The sequence below is a fragment of the Oncorhynchus nerka genome, linkage group LG4 (assembly GCF_034236695.1).
Source record: "Oncorhynchus nerka isolate Pitt River linkage group LG4, Oner_Uvic_2.0, whole genome shotgun sequence".
In the NCBI taxonomy this organism is placed as follows: domain Eukaryota; kingdom Metazoa; phylum Chordata; class Actinopteri; order Salmoniformes; family Salmonidae; genus Oncorhynchus; species Oncorhynchus nerka.
In genome coordinates this window covers 75563143-75582549 of record NC_088399.1, presented here as the reverse complement: position 1 = coordinate 75582549, position 19407 = coordinate 75563143, and the positions used below count along the sequence as shown (strand labels likewise).

General features: G+C 44.9%; 1 protein-coding gene across 1 annotated transcript in view; it reads right to left on the bottom strand.

The window, feature by feature from the left end:
* The window catches only part of LOC115128596 (growth factor receptor-bound protein 10-like), a 54170-nt gene that overhangs the window by 12081 nt on the left and 22682 nt on the right, over window positions 1-19407 (bottom strand). Inside the window, exons 4-5 of the mRNA XM_029658558.2 lie at window positions 18478-18721; window positions 18191-18317 (exon numbers count right to left, since the gene is read on the bottom strand). Of these exons, the coding sequence (XP_029514418.1) occupies window positions 18191-18317; window positions 18478-18721 (371 nt within the window). The remainder of the gene's footprint in view (window positions 1-18190; window positions 18318-18477; window positions 18722-19407) is intronic.

Genomic DNA, 19407 nt, shown 5'->3' with positions numbered 1-19407 from the left:
CTAACAATGCAACTATAATGCATTATGGTGGAGTTATAACACATCGTAAGACTTGTCATAAGCATGACTGTCTGCCTTATATTCATGTCATAATAATCCAGACTAAATAACGTGAGTCAGTTGAAATGTTAATAAAACAGGTTAAGCCTAGTCCTGATCTCAAATGAGCTGTTAGACTTAGTCCTACTGTGTGTCTGTTTCTCAGACTGACACACACACACACACACACACACACACACACACACACACACAGTAACCGTTCTACGTACTATCCAGATGGTTGAATCCGGATCCTGTGGTACAGACTGTTCTCTCTGCTATCGCATGGCAGGCAGTACCAGCCCGCCAAGTCTAGGTCCAAAAGGCTCCTCAACAGCTTCTACTCCCCAGCCATAAGACTGTTGAACAACTAATCAAATGGCTACCCGGACTATTTACATTGACTTCCCCCTGCTACTCAATGTTAATTATCTATGCATAGTCACTTTACCCCTACCTACATGTACATATTATCTCAATGACCTCGACTAACCTGTACCCCAGCACATTGACTCGGTACCGGTACCCCCTGTATATAGCCTCGCTATTGTTATTTTATTGCGTTACTTTTTTCACTTTAGGTAATTTAGTAAATATTTTCTTCACTCTTATTTTTCTTAAAACTACATTGTCGGTTAAGGGTTTGTAAGTAAGCATTTCACAAGGTCTACACCTGTCGTATTCGGCACAAGTGACAAATATAATATAATTTGATGTAAATGAGGATATTCTCGAATGCTGACCATGACCATGACCTACGTTTCTCGTCAGAAAAACGGTTGACTCGTGATTACACATACGCACCTGAACATACACATTTAACAATATGCCTGAGACACACACACACACACACACACACACACACACACACACACACACACACACACACACACTCTACCAGTCAAAAGTTTTAGGACATCTACTCATTCAAGGGTTCATCTTTATTTTTTACTTTTTTCTACATTGTATAATAATAGTCAAGACATCAAAACTATGAAATAACACATATGGAATCATATAGTAACTAAAAAAAAAGTGTTAAACAAATCTAAATATATTTTATATTTGAGATTCTTCAAATAGCCACCCTTTATTTCATCGTTTTCATGTCTTCACTATTGTTCTACAATGTAGAAAATAGTCAAAAATAAAGAAAAACACTTGAATGAGTAGGTGTTCTAAAACTTTGACCGGTAGTGTACATTTATACCTCTGAGATATACACACTAAACATATGCCTGAAAATATACATACATACATTCACATAAACATACACAGTACTCACACTTAAAAATACACATACGCACTTAACGATAAACACACACACAAATATTCACGCCTCAAAAACACACCCACATTTACTCAAATACACACATACACCTGTGAGCAAAACCCTATTGATAGAGATATCTCTATCTAACCATCTCTCCATCCTAATCTTCTTCCTCCCGGCAGGGAAGTGTGTTTGTAAGGGTGGGTGTGAGCGTGTTGTGTGTGTCCGCAGAAAATGGGCCTACATTTCCATCATTAAGTTTTATCCCCAAACCCATCAAGACACGACACTAGAAACAAGTCCAGAGTAGAACACAGAATCACACAACACTACAAACACCATAGTAGAACACAGAATCACACAACACTACAAACACCATAGTAGAACACAGAATCACACAACAATAGAAACAACTTCACGGTAGAACACAGAGAATCACAGGACACCAAAAATGACGCCACAGCTCTCTCTGCCTCCTCCTTCCACCGTCCCAGCCCAGTGCCCGGGCTGTGTCTTGACCATTACAGGACAGAGACAGGACAGCAGAGAACAAAGGGTATGCACTAGAAAGGAGACGCCAGAAACAAAAGAAAAGTATTTATTGCGTCTCGTAGTAGTTTGAGAAAGTTTCTAAATGTGGAATGTCATCACCACTAAAGTTCTACACCCACACACACACTCTACCCACACACACAAACTCTACCCACACACAAGCTACCCACTACACACAAACATGCTTACCTCTACAGCCTGAAAGAGGCAACAGTCAGGCGAGCACGATGGCATTTTCACACTGAGCCTCACTTTACTGAGACAGAGAGAGTGGAGTGAGAGAAAGAGGGAGGGATAGGGGGAAGGAGGGGAAGAGAGGGAGTGACTGAGAGGTAAAGTGAACACGAGATTGGTAGAGGGAGAAGGAGCGATGGAGGGGACATTGAAATAGAACAAGGAATATTGGTGGGGGAGAGAGACGGAGTGAGGAGAGGGGGAATGAAAATTAGAGAGGAGGGAAAGAAAGAGAAAGAGAGAGAGAGAGAGAGAGAGAGAGAGAGAGAGAGAGGAGAGCACTTCCTCTCATGCTGGGCAGGATAATGCCTGAATGCTCCTCTGTCTAAGACTCAGCCAGTGGATTAGTGCGGTGTGTGTGTTTGTGTGTGTGCGTCATGCGTGCAGAGAATTCACTTCATGTCACACACAACGTACAAACAAATGCATGCACACACACACACACACACACACACACACACACACACACACACACACACACACACACACACACACACACACACACACACACACACACACACACACACAGACCCAGTCATAATCACGCATCTCCAAACATTTTCTAGCTGCCTCACGGTTTCAATTTCTCTTATCAGACCAACCTTCCCCCTTTGTTTTCTTCCCTCCCCCTCTATTCTCCTCTCCATTCCAGCCCTCCTCTCCTCTACAGATGGGTGTGAGATGGAGGGATGAAGGGTAAGGTATGGAGCAGTGTGAGGAACAGATGTCTGTTGTCTTTCATGGGGCTGTGGGGGAGAAACAGTTTGGTCACTAGTTAAAGTGGAAGAGTCTGTAAAGAGTTCTTTAGTTTTAGACTGGGATCACGTGTCAGCTATAAGGGCTGGCAGACAGGAGAGGGGGGGGGGGGGGGCGAGAGAGACTGGCGATTGCTCAGCTATTCTGCTGAGAGAAAATGGAAGATAGTAGAGAGAGGGAGGGGGGATTAAGAGAGGGAGAGAGACAGTGAGTGACAAATCATTTGATATTTATTTAGATTCTAGTTTATTATCCATTTATTCATTCATTTATTATTTTAGTTTAAACTGAATAAAATCTAGCAATTATTCAAGTGTATAAATTGTAAATAACAATATAAATGGGACTAGTGCTGAGCAATTAGTGCTTTGAGGTCGGTTCAAAAATGGTCGGTTCAAAAATGTGTTATTTGTTTCGTGCTGTTGACGAGCCCAGAGAGCAAATCAAGCCTACCACTGGCCAATCAGATAGCTCAGATCACAGTTTCTGCACTGTTTCCTTGAACCTATAGACAGGAAAAAGAAGCCTTGAGCGCACAGCAAAGTTGATACCGTGAGATTTAAAAACGTTTAAAACCCTGACTAGAGAGAGAGACACAATGAATACGTTCATGTTTAAAGTTGTTATTCAGCACTGTCGGTCACCAGCACTGCAGCTATAATGAATAGATATAGCAAAGAGTTACAATAAGCTAGATTGCGTTATTATTTGCAGCTTGTCCCTTTTTTTTTATATCAAGTAATATTTCACTTTATCTGGATACCGGATTAACACAATGAATTGGTGCATGAGACAGAAATAATGCAGTTATTATAATAATGCGAACTGCCATCAGCTGGAGGACAGTGTCCCCTTTTCTCAGCAGAGGGATGGTGAGTCAGCCTCACAGCCGCTCTCTCCCTCCTCTCAAACCAGGGGCGGAACATTCACTGGGGACATGTCCCCACCACATTCTGATATAGCATTTTTGTACGCTCCAGTTTTATCATTGGAATGTGATACAAAACGGAGGCATCGGTGTGCTTTAGGACCATGCGGACGCCGCCGTGCGGTTGATAGGCTGTTAAGTGTTTATCTGTCTGGGATTAAATAAATAAATACATAAATACATAACCAGTCAGAAGTTGACACACCTACTCATTCAAGGGTTTTTCTTTATTTGTACTATTTTCTACATTGTAGATTAATAGTGAAGACATCAAAACTATGAAATAACACATATGGAATCATGTAGTAACCAAAAGACTGCAAAATAAAAATATATTACCATTTTTAGGGTCTTTTAGGGCCACCCTTTGCCTGATGACAACTTTGCACACTCTTGGCATTCTCTCAACTAGCTTCATGAGGTAGTCACCTGGAATGCGTTTCAATTAACATGTGTGCCTTGTTAAAAGTTAATTTGTGGAATTTCTTTCCTTCTTAATGCGTTTGAGCCTATCAGTTGTGTTATGACAAGGTAGGGTTGGTATACAGAATATAGACCTATTTGGTAAAAGACCAAGTCCATATTATGGCAAGAACAGCTCAAATAAGTAAAGAGAAATGACAGTCCATCAATACTTTAAGTCAATACGGAACATTTCAAGAATTTCCAAAGTTTCTTCAAGAGCAGTTGCAAAAACCATCAAGCGCTGTGATGAAACTGTCTCTTACGAGAACCGCCACAGACTTTGATCAATTGGTTGTTCAAAAAAACAAACAAAACATTTTGTTAATCTCTCAGCACTAAAACAGAGGGACAGAAAGATAGAAAGAGCGAGAGAGGCAGAATGAGAGACAGAAAGAAGAATGTCTGTAATGTAATGTAGTACTGAGTCATAATCAGCCTCATGTGTGGATCGCTGCATGCCAGCTGGCCCCTAATACAGCCTGCATGAGAACACACACACACACAGACATGCATGCAAGCATTCACGCACACACAGAACATAAAATGTTATGTTAAGTAGCCCCACAGCAAGAGAGAGAGAGCTGTACGTTGTCATAGGCTACATCCACAGAGATTAATATCTGTGTGTGTGTGTCAGTAAAACTCTTCTTTCACATTACATCTTAACTATTAACATCCTCATCCCTTCCATCAATCCCCTTTCCGCCCAGACCCTCCTGGCTCCTTCCTTTTCACTCGGACTTCCTCACACCTCTCCCCGACCCTCCTGGCTCCTTCCTTCTCACTCGGACTTCCTCACACCTCTCCCCGACCCTCCTGGCTCCTTCCTTCTCACTCGGAGTTCCTCACACCTCTCCCCGACCCTCCTGGCTCCTTCCTTCTCACTCGGACTTCCTCACACCTCTCCCCGACACTCCTGGCTCCTTCCTTCTCACTCGGAGTTCCTCACACCTCTCCCCGACCCTCCTGGCTCCTTCCTTCTCACTCGGAGTTCCTCACACCTCTCCCCGACCCTCCTGGCTCCTTCCTTCTCACGGAGTTCCTCACACCTCTCCCGACCCTCCTGGCTCCTTCCTTCTCACTCGGACTTCCTCACACCTCTCCCCGACCCTCCTGGCTCCTTCCTTCTCACTCGGAGTTCCTCACACCTCTCCCCGACCCTCCTGGCTCCTTCCTTCTCACTCGGAATTCCTCACACCTATCTCCGACCCTCCTGGCTCCTTCCTTCTCACTCGGAGTTCCTCACACCTCTCCCCGACCCTCCTGGCTCCTTCCTTCTCACTCGGAGTTCCTCACACCTCTCCCCGACCCTCCTGGCTCCTTCCTTCTCACTCGGAGTTCCTCACACCTCTCCCCGACCCTCCTGGCTCCTTCCTTCTCACTCGGAGTTCCTCACACCTCTCCCCCGACCCTCCTGGCTCCTTCCTTCTCACTCGGAGTTCCTCACACCTCTCCCCCGACCCTCCTGGCTCCTTCCTTCTCACTCGGAGTTCCTCACACCTCTCCCCCGACCCTCCTGGCTCCTTCCTTCTCACTCGGAGTTCCTCACACCTCTCCCCGACCCTCCTGGCTCCTTCCTTCTCACTCGGAGTTCCTCACACCTCTCCCCGACCCTCCTGGCTCCTTCCTTCTCACTCGGAGTTCCTCACACCTCTCCCCGACCCTCCTGGCTCCTTCCTTCTCACTCGGAGTTCCTCACACCTCTCCCCCGACCCTCCTGGCTCCTTCCTTCTCACTCGGAGTTCCTCACACCTCTCCCCGACACTCCTGGCTCCTTCCTTCTCACTCGGAGTTCCTCACACCTCTCCCCGACCCTCCTGGCTCCTTCCTTCTCACTCGGACTTCCTCACACCTCTCCCCGACCCTCTTGGCTCCTTCCTTCTCACTCGGACTTCCTCACACCTCTCCCCGACCCTCCTGGCTCCTTCCTTCTCACTCGGAGTTCCTCACACCTCTCCCCGACCCTCCTGGCTCCTTCCTTCTCACTCGGAGTTCCTCACACCTCTCCCCCGACCCTCCTGGCTCCTTCCTTCTCACTCGGAGTTCCTCACACCTCTCCCCGACCCTCCTGGCTCCTTCCTTCTCACTCGGAGTTCCTCACACCTCTCCCCGACACTCCTGGCTCCTTCCTTCTCACTCGGAGTTCCTCACACCTCTCCCCGACCCTCCTGGCTCCTTCCTTCTCACTCGGACTTCCTCACACCTCTCCCGACCCTCCTGGCTCCTTCCTTCTCACTCGGAGTTCCTCACACCTCTCCCCGACCCTCCTGGCTCCTTCCTTCTCACTCGGAGTTCCTCACACCTCTCCCCGACCCTCCTGGCTCCTTCTCACTCGGAGTTCCTCACACCTCTCCCCGACCCTCCTGGCTCCTTCCTTCTCACTCGGACTTCCTCACACCTCTCCCCGACCCTCCTGGCTCCTTCCTTCTCACTCGGACTTCCTCACACCTCTCCCCGACCCTCCTGGCTCCTTCCTTCTCACTCGGAGTTCCTCACACCTATCCCCGACCCTCCTGGCTCCTTCCTTCTCACTCGGAGTTCCTCACACCTCTCCCCGACCCTCCTGGCTCCTTCCTTCTCACTCGGACTTCCTCACATCTCTCCCCGACCCTCCTGGCTCCTTCCTTCTCACTCGGACTTCCTCACACCTCTCCCCGACCCTCCTGGCTCCTTCGGAGTTCCTCACACCTCTCCCCGACCCTCCTGGCTCCTTCCTTCTCACTCGGACTTCCTCACATCTCTCCCCGACCCTCCTGGCTCCTTCCTTCTCACTCGGACTTCCTCACACCTCTCCCCGACCCTCCTGGCTCCTTCCTTCTCACTCGGACTTCCTCCCACCTCTCCCTGACCCTCCTGGCTCCTTCCTTCTCACCCGGAGTTCCTCACACCTCTCCCCGACCCTCCTGGCTCCTTCCTTCTCACCCGGAGTTCCTCACACCTCTCCCCGACCCTCCTGGCTCCTTCCTTCTCACTCGGACTTCCTCACACCTCTCCCCGACCCTCCTGGCTCCTTCCTTCTCACTCGGAGTTCCTCACACCTCTCCCTGACCCTCCTGGCTCCTTCCTCCTCACTCGGACTTCCTCACACCTCTTCCCGCTCTCCATCTCAGATATCTGACCATGTCATGGAGAGAGAGATGGAAGCAAAGCGTCTAGACATTATGAGCAGGCAGAATTATGTGGTTGTTAGTCTGGGTCAGTGTGTGTGTGTCACACCGAGACGCTCGCTCACACACTCGTGGTCTGAACTTGATTAGAGGCCACAGTTCAGCCTCAAACTCAATTTACCACTTAACTAACCTTGTCTTAACCACACACACGCTGTGGTCCACCCCCTTATCATGACTCAGGATCTCTAACAGATAAACAGATAATAGATTCCCCCCTTGAAGGAAAAACAGAACTATGTTTTTACATGTTTGTTTTCAAAGGTTTTTCAGCCTCTATTGGTTTCAGGGAAGTAGAGCGAAACACATAGATGATGTTAAGTAATAAGGAAAACACACACACACTCAATGATCTTATGGCCTTTATCATAGAACCTTTACATGTAGTAAGGGGAAGAGGGAGGGAGCGAGAGATTGAAGCCAAGGGTTACAGAAACAGACGTCCACATTTTTATTTGATGTTCTAAAAAAAGACTTGTGCCTCTGGGCTCATTTAAAAGCAAGAATTACATTACAGATGGACTGACTCAATCAATCACACACACGCACACAGATGCCAAAGTAAACCAAGCCAATGAGACAGCAGTGGTGAGGGCAGCTAACCCGGAGGGCCTGACTGAGACTTGTGTAAGACTGGCCATTCCCATTGTCTGGGAAACTGCCTTCTCACACACGCCAGCCAGGTCACCTGTGATACAAGTCAGTATTTGACGTCCATCCATGTCTATGGACGTTGGGAGATGAGGTGGAAACTGGCCACTAGGGACAACAGTGAGTGCTGTTACCGTCTACCTTATGCCTCTGATTCCAAAGGTTGCAAGTTCAAATCCAGCTATGTTATTTTTGAGATTTAATGCCTAAACTTAACCTTAAATACTTACAAATTTGATGTTTAAGAAACATGGATGAACGTCTAATTAGGATGTGAGACTGTGAGAGCCAGTTGCGCATGCACCCACACACACTAGACTTCACGTGTCCTTACTAAAAGCGGTCTAAAAGCTGAGGTCTATGAGAACATGGCTTACAGTACGAGTCAAAAGTTTGGACGCACCTACTCATTCAAAGGTTTTTCATTTTTACTATTTTCTACATTGTAGAATAAGCGTGAAGACATCGAAACTATGAAATAACACATATGGAATCATGAAGTAACCAAAAAAAGTGTTAAACAAATCAAAATTATTATTATTATTGCCTTGATGACAGCTTGCACATGCTTGGCATTCTCTCAACCAGGTTCACCTGGAATGCTTTTCCAACAGTCTTGAAGGAGTTCCCACATATGCTGAGCACCTGTTGGCTGCTTTTCCTTCACTGCAGTCCAACTCATCCCAAATCATTTGAATTGGGTTGAGGTCGGGTGATTGTGGAGGCCAGGTCTTCTGAGGCAGTACACCACCACTCTCCTTCTTGGTCAAATAGCCCTTACACAGCCTGGAGGTGTGTGTTCGGTCATTGTCCTGTTGAAAAATAAATGACAGTCCCACTAAGTGCAAACCAGAAGGGATGGCGTATCGCTGCAGAATGCTGTGGTAGCCACGCTGGCTAAGAGTGCCTTGAATTCTAAATAGAATCACCGACAGTTTCACCAGCAAAGCACCCCACACCACCTCCTCCATGCTTCACGATGGGAATCACACATGTGGAGATCATCTGTTCACCTACTCTGTGTCTCACAAAGACACGGCGGTTGGAACCAAAAATCTCAAATTTGGATTCATCAGACCAAAGGACAGATTTCCACCTGTCTAATGTCCATTGCTCCGGTTTCTTGGCCCAAGCAAGTCTCTTCTTCTTATTGGTGTCCTTCAGTAGAGGTTTCTTTGCAGCAGTTCGACCATGAAGGCCTGATTCACGTAGTCTCCTCTGAAGAGTTCATGCATTTATTTAGGCTGCAATCTGAGGCTGGTTACTCTAATGAACTTATCCTCTGCAGCAGAGGTAATTCTGGGTCTTATTTTCCTGTGGCGGTCGTCATGAGAGCCAGTTTCATCATAGAGCTTATCGGTTTTTGCGACTGCACTTGAAGAAACTTTCAAAGTTCTTGAAATGTTCCAGATTGACTGACATTCATTCATGTCTTAAAGTCATGATGGACTGCTGTTTTTCTCTGATTATTTGAGCTCTTCTTGTCATAATATGGACTTGGTCCAACTTCTGTATACCACCCCTACCTTGTCACAACTGATTGGCTCAAACATATTAAAAGGAAAGCAATACCACAAATTAACAAGGCATGACTACCATGAAGCTGGTTGAGAGAATGCCAAGAGTGTACCAATCATCAAGGCAATGGGTGGCTACTTTGTAGAATCTCAAATATATTTTGATTTGTTTAACACTTTTTTGGTTACTACATGATTCCATAGGTAGAATAATAGCAAAGACATCAAAACTATGTAGAATATAGTAAAAATAAAAACCCTTGAATGAGTACGTGTCCAACATTTTGACGGTAACAGTAGGTCAGAACGTTTGAACTTTCACATTTTCAGATCAGATCAATTTCAGATCATACAGCAACTAAGATAGAGGGATGGAGTGAAAATTACATAGATACAGAGACACAGAAAGACAGAGAGAAGAATTACAGAAAAGATGGTATGAAAGAGAAGTCCTGTCTATTCTAGAAGAGAACAGTGCCAGTGAAAACTAAGTACACAAACACACTGACTCGCTCTAATTCACATGGCTTTATTAGCATGGGAAACACGTTGCCAAAGCAAGTGAAATAGATAATAAACAAAAGTGAAATAAACAATCAGAAATGAACAGTAAACATTACACTGAGAAATGTTTCAAAATAGAGACATTTCAAATGTTATATTATGGCTATGTGCAGTGTTGTAATAATGTGCAAATTGTTGAAGTACCAAAGGGAAAATAAATAAACAGAAACATGAGTTGTATTTACAACGGTGTGCAGTGATCTCATATTTACCCCCTCTTCTTATGTAATGTATGCTCTCGACTAGAAAAGTGGACTCTAGTGATAGTATTTTCCTTGCTTTTTAGACCAGGTAGGCCTAAACATATATTTTTTAAATGGTAGGCTAACTCCCTCTCTCTTTCCACAAGGCATGTCTGAGACTCCTGTCTGCATTGTTGTGGAGGCTATGCCATCTGGTAAGACCCTGTGTTTGTGTGTGGGAAGAAGTCAGTAACAGGTATAAATCACTTTTGACCTTGGTGTGTAGGTATAAATAAGGTTGTATACAACAGGTGTAGACTAACAGTGAAATGCTTACTTATGGGCCATTCGCAACAATGCAGAGAGAAAGAAAATAGAGAAATAAAAGAAAAGTAATAACGTAATAATACAATTAATAAATACACAATGAGTAACGATAACTTGGCTATATACCCAGGGTATCAAAAAGATGTGCAGGGGTACAAGGTAACTGAGGTAGATATGTACATATAGTTAGGGATAAAGTGACTAGGAAACAGGATATATAATAAACAGCAAAATTGTTAACCAAATAGCTACCCGCACTAACTATTTAGCTTATGGCTTGGGGGTAGAAGCTGTTGAGGGTCATGTTGGTTCCAGATTTGGTGCATCGGTACTGCTTGGCGTGCAGTAGTAGAGAGAACAGTCTATGAATTGGGTGGCTGGAGTCTTTGACCATTTTTAGGGCCTTCCTCTGACACCGCCTGGTAGAGAGGTCCTGCATGGCAGGAAGCTTGGCCACAGTGATGTACTGGGCCGTAGACAGTAACCTTTGTAGCGCCTTACGGTCGGATGCCAAGCAGGTGCCAAACAAAGCAGTGATGAAGCCAATAAAGATGCTCTCAATGTTGCACCTGTAAAACTTTTAAAAGCTCTGAGGGCCCATGCCAAATCTTTTCAACCTCCTGCGGGGGAAGCGGAATTGTTGTGCACTTTTCACGACTTCATTGTGTGTGTTTGTGGACCATGATAGATCCTTAGTGATGTGGACACAGGAACTCTCAACCCCCTCCTCTACAGCCCTGATGTGAATGGGGGCGTACTCAGCCCTCCGTTTCCTGTAGTCCAAGATCAGCTCATTTGTCTTGCTGATGTTGAGGGAGAGGTTGCTGTCCTGGCACCACAATGCCAGGTCTCTGCCCTCCCTATAGGCTGTCTCATCGTTGTCGGTGACCAGGCCTACCACCATCGTGTCGTTAGCAAACTTAAGAATGGTGTTGGAGTCATGCGGCTACGCAGTCATGGGTGAACAGGGAGTACAAGAGGGGACTAAGCACGCACCCCTGAGGGGCCCCTGTGTTGAGGGTCAGCATGGCAGACGTGTTGTCTACCCTAACCAATGGGGGTGGCCTGTCAGGAAGTCCAGGATCCAGTTGCAGAGGGAGGTGTTCAGTCCCATGTTCCTTAGTTTAGTGATGAGCTTGGAGGGCACAAGGGTGTTGAAGGCTGAGCTGTAGTCAATGAATAGCAGTCTCACATAGGTGTTCCTCTTGTCCAGGTGGGAGAGGGCAGTGTGGAGTGCAATGGAGATTGCATCATCTTTGGATCTGTTGGTGTGGTATGCGAATTGGAGTCAGGTCTAGTGCATCTGCGATGGTGTTGATGTAAGTCATGCCCAGCTTTTCGAGGCATTTCATGGCTAAAGATATGAGTGCTATTGGGTGATAGTCATTTAGATTAGGTTACAATGGCGTTTTTGGGCACAGGGACTATGCTGGGCTGCTTGTAACATGTAGGTATTACAGACTGGGTCAGGGAGAGGTTGAAAATGTCAGTGAAACACTTGCCAGCTGGTCAGCGCATGCTAGGAGTACGCATCCTGGTAATCCATCTGGCCCTGTGGCCTTGCGAATGTAAACTTGTTTAAAGGTCTTACTCACATTGACTACGGAGAATGAGATCACACAGTCGTCCGGAACAGCCAGTGCTCTCATGCATGGTTCAGTGTTACTTGCCTTGAAGCGAGCATAGAAGGCATTTAGCTCGCCTGGTGTCACTGAGGCTCGCGGCTGGGTTTCCCTTTGTAATCCGTGATAGTTTGAAAGCCCTGCCACATCCGACATGCATCAGAGTTGGCATAGTAGGATTAGGTATTAGTCCGGTATTGATGCTTTGCCTGTTTGAAGTTTTAGAGGTTGTAGCGGGACTTATTAGCTCAGTGCAGATGTTGCCTATAATTCATGGCTTCTGGTTGAGACATGCACATACGTAGGGCTGTGGCAGTTAAGACATTTTGTTAGCTGGTTATTTTCATGCAAATAATTGCTGGTCTCACGGTAATTGACTGTTAATTAACATAAACACGTTTAGCATCTCCATGAACACAAGCCGTTGAAAAAAAAAAAATGAAGCTTGGGCTCCATTCCTCGTTTCAGGTTGCACAGTTCACTCAAGTGGTCATATTTTAATTGACTATTCGCAACTTAATCTAGTCTTTACTAGTATGTACAATTTGTTCCGATTTAGAATGGCCCATTATCAAATGGGTAGGAACAGGGGAAGCGAGAAAAATATGTCATCCCTATGGACTCTAATAGCAAATTGTGGCCGCAGTTTGATTTTCAATCCTGCCAGGCAGGCTGTTCCAGTTTTATAGTGGATCATGTGCTTAATTGTAGCGGCTGAGAAATAAATATAGTAGCACCTGGAATCCTCCTCTTTTCAGTGGCAACCATCAAAACTCTGCTTTCAAACAGGATTGCATATAGAAATGTCTGGGCTTATAAAGAACAAAGTTTGGACACACCTACTCATTCCAGGGTTTCTTTATTTGTACTATTTTCTACATGGTAGAATAATAGAAGACATCAAAACTATGAAACATCACATATGGAATCATGTAGTAACCAAAAAAGTGTTATACAAATAAAAACATTTTTTTTTATATGAGATACTTCAAAGTAGCCACCCTTTGCCTTGATGACAGCTTTGCACACTCTTGGCATTCTCTCAACCAGCTTCATGAGGAGTCACCTGGAATTCATTTCAATTAACAGATGGGTCTTGTTAATTTGTGTAATATTTTTCCCTCTTAATGCGTTTGAGCCAATCAGTTGTGTTGTGACAAGGTAGGGGTGGTATACAGAAGATAGCCCTATTTGGTAAAATACCAAGTCCATATTATGACAAGAAGAACTCAAACAAGCAAAGAGAAACAACCGTCCATTTCTTTAAGATATGAAGGTCAAGCCTATAGGCCTATGCGTATACATAAGCTCTAATATGCGTAGGTTACATTTTTAGCATCACCTTAGAAAGAGCTGTCCATTTTCTTTGGCTTTGAAACAACATCCACAAGGACCATGTTTTCCACTCAGTTTCAACTTTATGATCGATCACAGTGAGATGAGTTTTAAATGCATGATACTGTTATGATAAGTGTTGGATGTGATTTTCAATTGCATTGATGTCAGAGCGGTTAGAGGGACAATATATTAATTAATGAAGCCGGTGACTGATGTGGTAAACTCCTTAATGTTATCGCATGAATCCCAGAACATGTTCCCGTCTGTACTAGCGATACAGTCCTGTAGCTTAGAAGGAGCAGTGTGTGCCCGTGACTGGGACTCTGAATAACACACACTGGGGGAAGGAAAGGCTGGACTCTGACAAACTCTCTCACACTCACACAGCCGTGACGCTCCGAGCTGGGGTGGAAGCGTGTGAACGGGAAATGAGTATCTGTCTTTCCCAGATGCTGTCGGAGAAGCCGGAACACCGGACGGATAGGCAGGGCTCACACAGCCCAGATACTGAGAGGTTCCCAGCAACATCTCCAGGAAGAGGGACACCAAGCATCCTGTAGCCCTAGAACACTCTGTGTGTGTGTGTGTGTGTGTGTGTGTCTCAGCGGCTGCCCTGCTACTGAAGAGAGAGAGAAAGCAAGAGAGGAGCTTTGGCCTAGGCTACTGTTGATTGTGAGGACGAAGGCCTTTTAAATTGAAGTAAAATTAAAGTTAGAGTATGCCTATTGTGAAAAGCTTACAAGGCAGGTCTCCAAACTGTGACCATGTAGCCACATTTTGCGACCTTAGACTTGGTTGTGTGAGTTAAGAAATATATTGGTCACATCAGTGCAGGCTGCATATTCATTCACCTCCGGAGCCTGCTGGTTTTCTGTTCTACTTGATAATTAATTGCACCCACCTGGTGTCCCATGTCTAAATCAGTCCCTGATTAGAGGGGAACAATGGAACTGGCTTCGAGGTCCAGAGTTGAGTTATGAAGGCTATATTCATTATCCTCATGAATCCTGTAATGAAAGGGTCTGTTTGCCTCAGCTTTCTGAAGGTATACTTTTAATGTCTCAGCTCTCAATTCTAAACTCAACAGCAACTATTTTACAAAGATATTTGATCTGGCTTTCAGATATGGAGTGCGCAAAAAGCATATTGGCCATTGCGAGTGAATGGCCTCATTGAACAGTATGCTGCAACTGGAAATGAAATGAACTTTTAGATTAATACATGGCTACTATGAGTGGTATTAAATTTAGCGTTAGCAATCTCGCTAATATGTTTGAGTTTCCACTTACTCAGGTGGTGAATCAGCCCCAAATACTGTTCTATCGGAAAGTATTCAGACCCCTTGATTTTTCCAAATTTTATTACATTACAGCCTTATTCAAAAATGGTTTCTCTCATTCTTCTCTGCAGAGCCAAGATCTGTCAGGTTGGATGGGGAGTGTTTCTGCACATATATTTTCAGGCCTCTCCAGAGATGTTCGATCAGGTTCAAGTCCAGGCTCCGGCTGGGCTACTCAAGGACATTCAGAGACTTGTCACGAAGCCACTGCTGCGTTGTTTTGGCTGAGTACTTAGGGTCTTTGTCCTGTTGGAAGGTGAACCTTCACCCCAGTCTGAGGACCTGAGAACTCTGGAGCAGGTGTTCATCAAGGATCTCTCTGTACTTTGCTCCGTTCCTCTTTCCCTCGATCCTGACTAGTGTCCCAGTCCCTGCTGCTGAAAAACATCCCCACAGCATGATGCTGCCACCACCATGCTTCACAGTAGGGATGGTGCCAGATTTCCTCCAGACATGACGCTTGTCATTCAGGCCAAAGAGTTCATTCTTGGTTTCATCAGACGAGAGAATCTTGTTTCTATGAGTCAGAGTCCTTTAGGTGCCCTTTGGAAAACTACAAGTGGGCTGGCATGTGCCTTTTACCGAGGGATGGCTTCCGTCTGGCTACTCTACCATACAGGCCTGATTGGTGGTGCTGCAGAGATGGGAGAATCTTCCAGAAGGACAACCATCTCCACAGTGGAACGCTGGAGCTCTGTCAGAGTGACCATCGGGTTCTCGGTCACCTCCCTGACCAACGCCCTTCTTCCCCGATTGCTCAGTTTGGCCGGGCGGCTAGCTCTAGTAAGAGCCTTGGTTGTTCCAAATGATGGAAGTCACTGTGTTTTTGGGGACCTTCAATGCTGCAGAAAATGTTTTGGTACCCTTCCCCCAATCCCGTCTCGAGCTCTACGTACAATTCCTTCAACCTCATGGCTTGGTTTTTGCTCCGACATGTACTGTCAAAATGTGGGATCTTATATAGTCAGGTGTGTACCTTTACAAATAATGTCAAATCAATTGAATTTACCACAGGTGAACGCAAAATCAAGTTATATAAATATCAAGGATGATCAATGGAAACAGGATGCACCTTAACACAATTTCAAGTCTCATAGCAAAGGATCTGAATACTTACGTAAATAAGGTATTTCTTTTTAAAATGTATTTTATTAAATTTACTAAAATGTCTAAAAACCTGTTTTCGCTTTGTCATTATGGGGTATTGTGTGTAGATTGAAGAGGATTTTTTAAAACATTTAACCCATTTTAGAATAAGGCTATAACATAACAAAATGTGAAAAAAGGGAAGGGGTATGAATGCCTTGAATACACTGTATATTAGCCTATGATATTAGAGCACATAAAGATGCAGGCAAATGAATGAATATATATATATATATATATATATATATATATACTTTTTTGTACAATTCTAGAGCCATATTTAACAATAGCATATTTGTCTACCCAAAATGCATGAGAATCACTGGATTAAATTGCACATTAAAATATTTCAAATCACAACATCACAAGATGAAATGATTTATTCAGTACCATCTCAGTAGATTAAGTACACTTTTTATAAAGCATTGTGAATAACTTGATAGGCCTACAATGTTTTTCTACTGCATGATCCCACCAAAAAAAATTGTTACGACCAAATCATGGGCTGGTGCCACCAACTGAAAAACTTAGTGGCACAAGTCTGTTAGTCTGGAGCCCTGCTACAAAGGGAATGTCCTCCGTGTGGAGGGGTTGAGCTATTGTAGTGGACAAAGATGAGAAGAATGGTGCGGCCAAATGCATGCTACTTTGCACCTCGCCATTTTTATTTATTTATTATTATTTTTATGATTATTATTGTTGTATGTCATTGTTATTATTGTAGGCCTTTTTAATCTAAACCAGTTCTTTAAATATGCAAAACATGTTTTGTTTCATTCTGTTGAGACATTTTATTAAGTTAACTGCAATGCTGTTTTCCGCAATTGAATATCCTGCTCATATTTTCCCTATATACAATGGCTTGACTTACTTTTGATATTACCTTAATAAAAGTTTAGAAACATTTGTGAAGGTTTGGTGTGGTGTGGTGTGGCTATTAGCCTTCTATACTGAAGGCCTATGATATGACGACTGTGCGCACTGGTGCTCCAACTGACTCCGACAGCTGAACTTGTTTCAGGCCTACCTATTGGAAGGAAGTTTCAGGCCTACCTATTGGAAGGAAGTTTCAGGCCTACCTATTGGAAGGAAGTTTCAGGCCTACCTATTGGAAGGAAGTTTCAGGCCTACGTATTGGAAGGATGTTTCAGGCCTACCTATTGGAAGGATGTTTCAGGCCTACCTATTGGAAGGATGTTTCAGGCCTACCCATTGGAAGGAAGTTTCAGGCCTACCCATTGGAAGGAAGTTTCAGGCCTACCTATTGGAAGGATGTTTCAGGCCTACCTATTGGAAGGATGTTTCAGGCCTACCAGAGTTACTCCTGTAATCTAACGCTTATCTTCATAACAAATTCTAATAGAACATTTATGAATGAACCTCCTCCTGTAAATCTGTCTGACAGACGCAGCAGCCTGTCTGACATGACAATGCATGTCCGTGTCATATCAGGCCACCGGCATCTCTCTCAGGGGCCTTTCTTTCCATGTATCTTTTAAATGTTCAAATCATACAGTGGACGCTTAAGCCTATAGGCCAATGCATGCAATGCCGTTATGCATTTGGTGCTCAAATCTCCAACAGCTGAACCGTGAGATGGACAATGTGTTTTAGGAATGTAAAAACCAATAAAATAGGCTATACATTTTTGCATATGCTACAGATCGAAACACAAGGAATAGTGTTTTTGTAATTAGATATAGGCTGTTTAAGGACACAAATGTGGCTCATTTGGCCAATATCCCTGGTTTATTGATGGAGCTGACTGCGTGGGAGGATGGCCTAATGGGTTACGTACCCAATACATATGGATGTATTTCTCAAATGTCAGATCAATTGAAATCTTTCCGGTCACCTGTCTGGCGCCAAATGGGTGTGTGTGTGAGATTAATGACCATCATACCAGAATGAATAACACACACACACACACACACACACACGTATGATAAACTGTTGAGTAACATAAGAAAGGCAGGTCTACGGCCAAACACAACATTATGCCAGGACATTACAGTCCAGTCAGCTGATTCAGAAACAGACACGCACTTGCACTCAAAAGTAACTCCGTCTGTGTGTGTGTGTGTGCTTACATGGTTGTCTGTGGTGTGTATGAGGCTGAGGATGGGAGAGCCAGTGGGTGTGCAGAGTTCAGGGAAGGGGTTGATGACGGCAGGGAGAGAGGAGGGACGACACTGCTGCTGCTCCTCCTGGAGCCTCCTGTAGAGGGAGACAGAGTTGCACAAAAATAAAAGACACCTCAATCACAACCACAGATTTACATTTACTCATAGAAAGATATCGATACTGTGTGTGTGTGTGTGTGTGTGTGTGTGTGTGTGTGCGCGCACATGTGTGTGAGAGAGAGAGACATAGTTACATGAAGGCGTTGATGTGTACGGGCTGAGAGCGACACAGCCTCTCTTGGGGGCAGGAGAGGGGAATAGGGGGCGTAGGGCGCTGGGAGCGAGGGCCGCGCCGATGAGGAGCGTGCCCGTGATGAGGGGTGTGCACGTGACTGTTGTGCAGCAGCGGGGCCGTCTCTGTGTGGGTATTGCAGCTGGAGTAGAGACTCTCCAGAGAGGAGTTCATGTCATTCACCAACGCCTCCAGATCCACATCATCTACACAGAGAGACAGAGCGACAGAGACAGACAGAGGTAAAGACGGGAGGGAGGTGGGGAGAGAAAGAGGGGGAGAGATAGAGGTGTATTTAAAACACAGCAAAAAGGAGATACATGCTGCAAATGTTGCTCTTACCAATAGATGTCACTGTAGACTATAGATAACTAGGATGCTGTCCTGAGCACAGAGAGAGCTACTCCCAAATCTCCGTTATTTGGGTGCAGATCCGGGTGTCTTGCGAGAATTTGTCGGCGAGTGAGTACCCACCTTTACCATGCGCTCTATTGGCCAATGTGCAATCACTGGAGAATAAACAGGATGAGCTCCGTTCCAGACTATCCTACCAACAGGACAGGACAAAACAGTCATATCTTATGTTTCACCGAGTCGTGGTTGAACGATGACATGGATATACAGTTAGCTGTGTGTTCCGTGCATCGGCAGGACAGAACAGCTACGTCCGGTAGGACGAGGGTTGGTGGTTTGTGTTAATTTGTCAATAAAAGCTGGTGCACAATGTCTAATATTAAGGAAGTATTGAGGTCTGTCTCTCCTGAGGTAGAGTACCTCATGATAAACTGTAGACCACACTATCTATTTTTTGAAGCGGTCTATTTACCACCACAAACCGATGCTGGCACTAAAACCGCACTCAACGAGATGTATAAGGCCATAAGCAAACAAG